Here is an 11015-nt window from a genome sequence, read left to right as displayed (position 1 = left end):
CGCTTGCGCACTTGAGGAAAGCGGAGCTGGACCCCGCCCCGTACGAGTGCCTTGCTCCTCCACTGTGCGTGCGAGGGACGTCGGGGGCGGTGCCGCAGCAGTTGCCCCTGGTAACCGGGAGGCAGGAGGAGGAGGAGGAGGCGGAGGTGGAGGAGGAGGGACTCGGCGGGAGGATGGTGAGTGTGGGGGCCCGGGCCCCTCCGGAGCTGGCCGGTCACCCCCCTCCCGTCCCCAGGCCCAGGGCGGGGCACTGCGCTTGAAGCCAAGGAGGGAATGGGAGCCTGCTGCCTGGATCCTGGATTGGTTTCAGGGGGCAGCGGGGAGCGGAGGGTGGGCCCTTGGAAGGAGACCTGGGCCTGGGGAGGAAGGCGGGGCTTGCAGCCAGTCCGAACTAGGGGAAGGGGCTGGAAGGTTGCGTGGCTATCCCGGTACAGAGCCCGGGCTCCATCAGTACTAAGGACTGAGATGAGGGCGGATCCGAGTAACTGCGGAAAGCAGCCTCCGCATGCAGGCTTAGATCTTCCTAGGGAATCGGCCTCCCCACACCGCTGGAAAGTGGGTCCGCTGGGGTCCGGCCAGAAGCGGGGAGAAGGGTCTGCGCTACTGTCTTTGAGGTCGCCCTCGCGGCACCAGGGGAGATGGTAGCCTAGCTCTCCTCTTCCTCGAGGAGTGCGGGCCTCTGGGGGGAGGGGTGTAAATCCCAGGATACAAAGAGGTACGGCTCAGAAGGGATGCCTGGTGGGTTTTACGCCGTCTGGGTGTCTCCGTGGCAGGCGCACTTCTGCAGCGACGAGTTATTTATTTGCTGAGAGTTCTGTAAAGTCTGGTTGTTGGCGATGATCGACGTTCCCTTCAGTATCTAATCCGTGTTGATGGAGACAAATTTGCTGCCCGGTCCTAAGTATTTCATTTCAAACCTGTTGCAGCCTTTTGCATATGACCACTCCAGAACGAGAGATCATAATCTCACCTCAGGATCTCCAACCTAAGAAGTATGGGAAGTTAAAACTGGAGTGGCTATCAATTGGCTTTCCTCTGTCAGACCTAATTAAAGCTTTCCCTAGATTATGAATTATGATGCGTGACAGATTTGACCGTTGACATGTTATTCCTTGTTGATTTTTGTGCAGTTGGTTGGAGGGTATTGAAATGGAATGAAATGGAATTGAGTAGTTTTAGAGCAAGTCAAAGCAAAATTGACTTTGAAGCATTTAGAATAGGTTGATTGGCTTACCAACTGCACAGAGCCAGGCACTCACAGTTACTTCCCCACCCGCTGTACCTTTTGACTTTCAGAAATGTCGAACCATGTTCATTAATTTATGAAGAAAAGACTGGGGGGTGGGGGGAGTACGCACCTTTGGTATTCTAATGAGTAAATTTTGATAGGAAAAAGAATTGATTTTACATTGTCAGGTTGCTAAAGAAGAATTACTTGATCTGAAGTTGCCAATCACATTTCACACTTGCTACATTGCAGTTTTATTAACCGCAGGCTAAACAGATTTTTACATGTTTTCTTTTTATTAATCATTTATACATGAGCTGTCCATTTAAAGGCGAAATTTTTCTCAACAAATGAATACAGACATAAATATTTACACAGAAAATAACTAGAATTGGAATGAAAGAAACATACCAAACCAACAGAGAATGAGATACCATCATAAATGAGAAACACATGAGAGTTGGCTAACTTTTCCCGGTTTATCAATTAGGTGGACTGTGTAATTTCATGATTGTTTAACTTGTAATTACTGGCCACAATAAATTAACCACTGCTCATGTTTCCAGGTGCAAATTGACACTGTATACAGCAAATTGACAGTGCTATAGCACTACTGTATACAACTGTTGTGTTCATTGATCAAGACAGATTTTGTCTTTATTTTTTCCTAAAACGAACAATGTGAAATTAGGGCAAATAATTCTGGATTCTTTATCTGGTTCCAAAATACATTTTTTTTTAATCTCCAAAAGTGTAAGCTATTCTTAGAACTGAAAGTGGAACATAGAATTTAAACCAACAGTGGTGTGATTAAGTATGTCACATCTGGTATCCCACCAATCCCTGTGATAACTGTACAATTAAAGACTGAGTCCAGGTTTTTGTTTTTGTTTTTTAAACTCTCAGCTGGAACTAATACATTTTATTTTTTATCTAAAAACCTAAATGTTTTCTCCAAACATTTAGCCATCTATCTTACCCTTGCCTTTTGATAGCAAGTCTTTGGTGAAATACTAAGATGACAGTAATGTTAGTGCTTAAGTAATCACTGCTATTTAACAGATGACTCCTTCACTCAGGAATTATGTATGGAGTACTTTCTACATACATGAACCTAGTGGTAGTTATCAAGCATGTTAAGCATTTGAAGATTGTTCCTTGGGACACCGGGTGGCTTTTTTTAATTCTTTAAAAAAATTACTGAAGATTGTTTTCAAAATTGTGTTTGTGGTCAGAAAATGGTCAGTGAAAAGTTAAAACAACATAGCTACTGCTTTGAGTGTCTACTACATATGTAATGTTTTACATACATTACTTTGCTTAATCTTCATAGCATTTTTCTTTTTAAAGATTTTATTTATTCATGAGAGATAGAGAGAGAGAGGCAGAGATATAGGCAGAGAGAGGAGCAGGCTCCATGCAGGGAGCTTGATGTGGGACTTGATTCCAGGACTCCAGGATCACACCCTGGGCCAAAGGCAGACGTTCAACCACTGAGCCATCCAGGCGTGGCTTCATAGCATTTTTCTTTTTTTTTTTTTTTTTTAAGTTCTTTTTTTTTTTTTAAGATTTATTTATTTACTTATTTATGATAGACATAGAGAAAGAGAGAGAGAGGCAGAGACACAGGAGGAAGGAGAAGCAGGCTCCATGCCGGGAACCTGACGTGGGACTTGATCCCGGGACTCCAAGATCACATCCTGAGCCAAAGGCAGGCGCTAAACCACTGAGCCACACAGGGATCCCCTCATAGCATTTTTCTTAAGATCCAGGTATTGTTCCCGTTTTCTAGATGCCCAGGGTTACACATGTAAGAAGGGTGAAGTCAAGTCTATGAAATTCCAAAACCCATAATGTTCTCTTTTTTTTTTTTTTTTTTTAAGTTTATTTTTTTTTTAGTAATCTCTACTGACAGTGTGAGGCTTGAACTCACGACCTAGAGATCAAGAGTTGCATGGTCTAGGGCAGCCCGGGTGGCTCAGCCGTTTAGCACCGCCTTCAGCCCAGGGTGTGATCCTGGAGACCAGGGATCGAGTCCCATGTCGAGTCCCATGTCGGGCTCCCTGCATGCAGCCTGCCTCTCCCTCTGCCTGTGTCTCTGCCTCTCTGTGTGTGTCTCTCATGAATAAATAAATAAAATCTTAAAAAGAAAAAAGAAGAGTTGCACAGTCTACAACTGAGCCAGCCAGGTGCTCCCCCCCGCCCCCCACCAGTGTTTTTATTAGGACTCTGGTGAGATGGGAACCCACTCTTCTGAAGAAATGTCCATATTTTGTTCCTCAGGAAACATTGTATTTATTTAATAGAGAGATGAAGAGAAAGAAGACAGGTTTGGGTGAGGTTCTCCCTATCAAAACTATAGGAGTTCCTGGAAGTTAATAAGGTCTCCCTGAGCGGCATAATTTTTTGTTAAAGAGGTTAAATACAGTGAAGTCAGTTACACTTAAGCTAGTTATGGGGAGTACATGTACTTGATAGTTGGCTTACTAATTTTTTTTTTTTTAAGATTTTAGTTACTTTTTCATGAGAGACACAAAGAGAGGGGCAGAGACACAGGCAGAGGGAGAAGCAGGCCCCATGCAGGGAACCCGATGTGGGACTTGATCCCAGGACTCCAGGATCACGTACTGGACCAAAAGGCAGACACTCAACCACTGAGCCACCCAGGCGTCCCTGGCTTACTAATTTTAATATTTAAATTTTAACTGCTCCTCACAGCCAAGTACACTTTCCATCCACTATGACATTCTTCTCTCACCCTCTACCACCCCAGTTTCTTTAAATGACCTAGTTTGTATCATTTTAGGTCAGTGCACCATGCCTCTGTCAGTAGCTGAGTTTAAGCTGATTTTGAGGCAGATAAAATATCTGCAGTCAATAGTACATCTATTCATAATTTGCCTGTAGAAAGTTTGTCCAGATGTTTTATGACTGAGTCAGACCACTTCTGTCCACCAGGGTGCAGATAACTTATATGCACACATACTGATAATAGACTTTATACAATGAACTAAAGTTCTGATTTCTTAAATTGCCTTTAATGTCATAGGAGTACAAATCCAACATAGAAACCATGTCTGTTTCTCTCCATTGTACTTGGAGCACATTGTGGGTATTTAATGTGAATGAAGGAATGAATGAATGGGTATTTTACCCAAAAATGCACTTTAAAAATTTGTTTCCTTGTATCTATACTGCAAAACTCAGCCCCATAATAAAATTAATTTCTAATGGCTATTTCCATTTGACATTTAGAATAAAGTATGGACATTTATGTTTAGAAACATAGACTTACTCTGCTCTCTTTCCTCCAGCCTCTTAAATCAGCTTACTTTGTACCTTTCAGTCAGAACTCTGATATCTATAAATATCCTCTTCCCTATTTAGCAAACCCTGATAATCCTGTGATCCCCTGTCCTCAGTGTTGGGTTAATATGATGCTGTACTGTATTTGCATTTGTCTTCCCTAGACCACGCTTCAGATGCCATTTATCATTATGATAGAAAAAAATAGTAGCTGAACTTTCCATTTCTCCGTAATTTCACTTGAAGGTGAAGCATATAAAGTTATTGTTTCCCAATAATGAAAATCATGCATTAGAAATATAAAAGTATTATTTTTTATACCATTAGGTTAATAAAGTTTAGGTATAGTTAGAATGGTTTTCTGTGCTTTGCTTCTCTCCTTTTAAGATGAATAGAGATTACTTTCTCTTCATTATTCAATTTCAAATATAATGAGTGTACAAAAAGTCTCAGCCTGGGACTCCTGGGTGGCTCAGCGGTTGAGTGTCTGCCTTCAGCTCAGGGCCTGATCCCAGAATCTGGGATTGAGTCCCACATCCGGCTCCCTGCATGAGCCTGCTTCTCCCTCTGCCTATGTCTCTGCCTATCTCTGTCTCTCATGAATAAATAAATAAATCTTAAATTAAAAAAAAAAAAGTCTCAGCCTGCAGAGACTATTTTTTTTTTTAAGATTTTATTTATTTATTTATCCACGAGAGACACACACACAGAGGCAGAGACATAGGCAGAGGGAGAAGCAGGCTCCTCGAGGGGAACCTGATGTGGGACTCAATCCCAGGACTCCGGGATCACACCCTGAGCCAAAGGCATACTCTCAACCACTGAGCCACCCAGGAGTCCCAGAAATAGTATTTTTATTTACAAATTTGTTTTAAAAGAAGAGACACATAAGGAAAAACCTAAAACATTCATTTTGAACCTTCAAAGTATTTTATAGAAATACCTTTCATGATTTCTACACTCATAGATAATGCATGAGAATTTTACTGTACTGTTGTTTCATGTACTGATGTGATAAATTCTGGTTATTTTTTAATTTTATTGGAAAAGGTAATGAGGACATCTAATCAAGAACTCAGGATGAGTAGTACCATGTGTTTTCCCTGTTCTAGCCTTTTTATATTACCAGTCCCCTGAGGATCTCAGAATTCTAATTTTAACTGTTCTGAAAGGTGGTATTATAAATGAGTGATTGCAATGTAGCTAATAGAAGCCAGGGAGACTTCTCATAAATATAGTTTAAAAAAGGAATGGTGTCAAAGTATTCAAGGCCAGATAAGATAAAAACAAAAGAAAAATGTCATGCCAAAAAAGAAGAAGAAGAAGAAGAAGGAGAAGGCCTGCCTATCTTTTTGTTTGTTTGAAATCTATTCAATCACTTTTCCCTAAATCTTTTGGTATAGAATTTGTCTTTCTGTCTTAAACTAAATCTTCCATTTTATTGCTGGAAAAAATTAAGGCACAGAGAGGTTAATGTAATCCTTAGCAAGTCAGTGCAAATACAGAATACTAGAAGTGGTAAACAAAGAGTCTCTGAGACAGGAAGGAATTCTTAATAATTATGCATATTTGCATATCATTGTCCAAAGACTCAATTGTTGAGAATTATTTCACAGAACTGTTATTTGATCTTAGTGAACAGACTGGTTTGAATTATTGCCGGGTGCAATATGGATAAAAAAATATAACCATTTTATATAATTCTAAGACAGCTTGAAGGAATTTCTGCTTGAGCTGGGAGATTAGATTATATGCCCTTTAAACTGTGGAATTCTTTGATTCTTGTTGTAACTCATGCCTCATTGGAACAAAATTGTCAGCTGCAGGATGCAACAAATAACTATCTTATACAATTTTTCTTATGTTTGTAGCTAAAAAGCAATATGGTTTATTTCTAGCCATTAAAAAATAATAAAAGCAAGAAACAAATATTATATTACTAGTCGGAAATACCTGGTTAAATTTTATTCTTTATGACTGACTTTGACAATTCTCTAACTTCTCTGATGTATCCGATTCTTCATCTGAAAAACATAAGTTATACCATGCACTTATAAGGGTCTTGTGAAAATTAGATGGTGATAGAGTTTTGGAGTTTTTTTAGATGATGATAGAGTATTTTGAGTAACGAAGTCTTAAATGTAAACTGAAATAAAGTCTTAAACAATTTTATACAACTTTTTTTCCTGTGTGTGTGTGTGTGTGTGTGTGTGTGTGTGTGTGTGTAGCACCATAAAATCTTGTACTTGCTTGGGTGGGTAGTTGTATTTAATTCAACAACTAATAAGTGCCAGGCATTGTGGGAGACCAAAGCTATAACTCTTACCTGCAAGAAACTTCACTCTAGGAGAGAAACACAAAAATCAATTATCTATAGTCTGATATGATGCATGCTCTAAGTGTATATGAAAGGCTTTAGGAACATGAGTTGAGTAGTAGTTCATACTCACAGAAGATGTGGAGTGACTGCTAAACTGGATTAATAGGAATGGAAATAAGCCATGCCATTTATTGAGTTGCTGAATTTATTGAAGTACTTCTGCCAAAACTTAGAAGGTGGAAGCAAATGAAATAAGTGACATTGAACTGGAATATACTATGAGCTCTCTACAACCAAGAACTTTTGTCAAGGAGAAGATATTCTTATACCTAATAACATCAAAGTCAGTGCCCCAAAAGTAATCTCTCTTCTTCATGGTTGTTTAAGGGCTTGCTCTCAATTTTGCGCAAATTGAAAAGTGCACCAGACCAGGAGGTGAGAATCCTTCTCCTGGGCTTGGATAATGCTGGCAAGACCACTCTTCTGAAGCAGCTTGCATCTGAAGACATCAGCCACATTACACCTACACAGGTAAGCACTTCCCTGGCCCCAGGTGCTTGTGTGACTTATGGGAAGTAATCATAGCCATATGGAAGACAAAATGGGAAATATGGTTTTGTACACTCTCAAGTTGTGTTATGAGGGGCACCTGGGTGGCTCCATTGGTTGAGTGTCTGCCTCTGACTCAGGTCGTGATCCCGGGATCCTGGGATCGAGTCCCACGGCGGGCTCCCTGCTCATGGGGAGCCTGTTTCTCCCTCTCCCTCTGCCCCTCTGCCCTGCTTGTATGCTCGCTCTCTCCCTCTCTCTCTCTCTCTCTCTCTCTCAATTAAAATCTTTTTTTAAAAAAAGTGTTAATGAGAAAAGTTATACAATTTAAAAATAATACAAGATTTCAAAAATATGTCAAGAGATTCCATAGATATAAGGTTCTTAGAGTAGTCAGATTCATTCAGACAGAAAATAGAATTGTGGTTACCAGGCGTTGGAGACAGGGGAGATTGGAAGGGTCATTGTTTAATGGGTGCAGAGGGTCAGTGTTGTAAGTTGAAAAAGGTTCTGTGGATGGCTGGTGGTAATGGTGGCACAACAGTGTGAATGCACTTAGTACTACTGAATTCTACACTTAAATTCTACACTTCTACACTGGTCAAAATGGTAGATATTATGTCTATTTTACCAATTTTTTTTTACCAATTTTTAAATAAAGAATTTAAGGGATCCCTGGGTGGCACAGCGGTTTAGCGCCTGTCTTTGGCCCAGGGCACGATCCTGGAGACCCAGGATCGAATCCCACGTCGGGCTCCCGGTGCATGGAGCCTGCTTCTCCCTCTGCCTGTGTCTCTGCCTCTCTCTCTCTCTCTGTGTGACTATCATAAATAAAAAATTAAAAAAAAAAGAATTTAAATAAGCATATGTATATATCAAGACAGTCCCTCAGCTCTAAGTGATTACTTTTAAAAAATAACTTAATCTTCTCACTATGAAATTAATATGTGTAGAAAATACAGAAAGTATAAAAGAAAAAAACCCAATACCATGAGAAAAACTACTGTTAATATTTTAGGGTGCATTTTTCAGATTTAATAAATATATATCTTTTTTTTTTTAATTAAAAAATAACCTATATTTTTTAATCCAGCCTCTTTCCTAAGGCTAAGCAAAAAAAAAAAATACAAAGGATAAGGCAACGGTGGTGCTGCCAGTGTGGAAGTTGAAAGACAGATCCTAAGTGGAACAACCCTCCTCCTTTAGACCTCTTTCTTTAGACCTCCTTCCCTGTAGGAAATCCTGAGAAAGCTTGACCTTTGCCCAACTCATTGGGTTTCCTAACTAGAGGACAGCCTTTTTGGTCTTAGTCACTTTAAAGTATTTGAGCATTAGAGGTTTTAGCAAAACCAGAGGGTTTTTTTTTTTAGCATTTTCCATCACTGTACTGTGATACGAGTTTGGTGTCAGGTTTGAATGGCTGTGCTGGTGTGTGTACTTCACAGCTTGGGAGTCTTACTGATCTGCAACTTTTTGCAGAAAAGTCATTTCAATTGCTACCAAATGAGCAATTTTACAGCTTCTGAACAAATTTAATGTATAGCCTAAGGAGGAGCAAATTACAGTAGTCTAGCCTAGAAGGGCTAAAAACACATATTACTGTGTCAGGATTTCTGCCAGAAAAAGAAAAGTCTAGGATTTTTTTTCTTTTTAATTGAGTATTAGCAGTAGGCTGTATCTCTTAAGAGTATCACTAAAATGAGAACGGCCAGCACCGTGAACATGGAAATGAACTCTTAAGTTATGGGTTCAAAGTTCCAATTCTAACTTTCAGGCGTTATTTGATGTATTATAGGTGACTTTGTCATTATATGATGTGAAGGTTTCATGTTTATTTTAGTTTATTTTATTTTAAATTTCTTTATTTGTGGGAATCCCAGGGTGGTTCAGCGGTTTGGCGCCTGCCTTCAGCTCAGAGCTGATCCTGGAGACCTGGGATTGAGTCCCGCGTTGGGCTCCCTGCCTGGAGCCTGCTTCTCCCTCTGCGTGTGTCTCTGCCTCTGTGTGTGTGTCTCTCATGAATAAATAAATAAAATATTTTAAAAATAAATAAATAAAATAAAATTTATTTATTTGAAAGAGAGAGAAAACATGCATGTACACGAACCGGGGTGGGGGTCGGGGGGCAGAGTGAGAGAATCTCAGACTCCCAACTGAGTGCAGAGCCAAATAGGAAGCTGGATCTCATGACCCTGAGATCATGACCTGAGCCAAAATCAAAAGTCCAAAGCTTAACCAACTGAGCCACCCAGGTGCCCCCCTTTTTTGGTTATTTTTAAGTAACTGGGTGTGGAGCTCAACGTGGGGCTTAAACTCAGAGCCCTGAGATCAAGACCTGAGCTGGGTGGCGCAGCGGTTTGGCACCTGCCTTTGGCCCGGGGCGCGATCCTGGAGATCCGGGATCGAGTCCCACGTCGGGCTCCCGGTGCATGGAGCCTGCTTCTCCCTCTGCCTGTGTCTCTGCCTCTCTCTCTCTCTCTCTGTGACTATCATAAATAAATAAAAAATTTAAAAAAAAAAAAAAAGACCTGAGCTGGGATCAAGAGTTAGGTGCTTAATTCACTGAGCCACCCAGGTGCCCCCATACTTACTCTTTAAATTAAAAACAAGCTTGCAGGACAGCCCAGGTGGCTCAGGGGTTTAGCGCCACCTTCAGCCCAGAGTGTGATCCTGGAGACCCGGATCAAGTCCCGCGTCAGGCTCCCTGCATGGAGCCTGCTTCTCCCTCTGCCTGTCTCTCTGTGTCTCTCATGAATAAATAAAATCTTAAAAAAAAACAAAAACAAAAAAAAAAAAACAAGCTTTCAGCCTGGCTGACTTAATCAGAAGAACATGTGACTCTTGATCTCAGGGTTGTTAAGTTTGACCCCCACATTGGGTGTAGAGATTATTTTAAAATAAAATCTTTTAAAATCTTTTAAAATTAAAAAAAAAAAAACAACCAAGATTTGCATTTTTGTTTTATATTAGAAAAAGTAATAGGAGCTCATTATAGTAAATTTGTAAAACATTTGTAAAATTGCAAAACTAGAAATCACCTATAGTGCCCAGACATAACCACTGTTAAAAAAATTTTTTTGCCACTGTTAACATTTAAGAATGTATCCATTTTTTTCTATGTATGTATGTGATGGGTTTATTTAAAGATTTTATTTATTTAAGATTTTTTTTATTTTAGAGAAAGATAATATGAGTGTAGGCTGAGGGAGAGGGAGGGGAAAGAATCTCAAGCAGACTCTGCACTGAGCACAGAGGCTGACGTGGAACTGAATCTCATGATCCTGAGATGATGACCTGAGCCAAAACCAAGATTTGGATGCCTAACCAACTGAGCCACCTAGGCGTCCCTTAAAGATTTTATTTTTAATTAATCTCTACACCCAACATGGGGCTCATAATTATAACCCTGAGATCAAGAGTTGCACGCTATGCTGCAACTAAGCCATTCAGGCACCCTTATGATGCATATATTTAAAATAAAAATGATAAATAAATAAATAAATAAAAATAAAAATGACTCAAAGAATATATTATATCATCATTTTCTTTTTTTTTTTTTAATTTTATTTATTTATGATAGTCACCACAGAGAGAGAGAGAGAGAGGCAGAGA

At 40.0% G+C, this 11015-nt stretch overlaps 1 protein-coding gene across 1 annotated transcript in view; it reads left to right on the top strand.

Annotated features, from left to right (window-relative positions):
• Nucleotides 1-13: 13 nt before the first annotated feature.
• The window catches only part of ARL3 (ARF like GTPase 3), a 36838-nt gene continuing 25836 nt past the window's right edge, over nt 14-11015 (top strand). Inside the window, exons 1-2 of the mRNA XM_025992910.2 lie at nt 14-176; nt 7242-7385. Of these exons, the coding sequence (XP_025848695.1) occupies nt 174-176; nt 7242-7385 (147 nt within the window). The 5' untranslated portion in view covers nt 14-173. The remainder of the gene's footprint in view (nt 177-7241; nt 7386-11015) is intronic.

This window comes from Vulpes vulpes, chromosome 15 (assembly GCF_048418805.1).
Source record: "Vulpes vulpes isolate BD-2025 chromosome 15, VulVul3, whole genome shotgun sequence".
NCBI classification, from domain to species: Eukaryota; Metazoa; Chordata; class Mammalia; order Carnivora; family Canidae; genus Vulpes; species Vulpes vulpes.
This window is presented reverse-complemented; position numbering and strand designations above follow the sequence as displayed.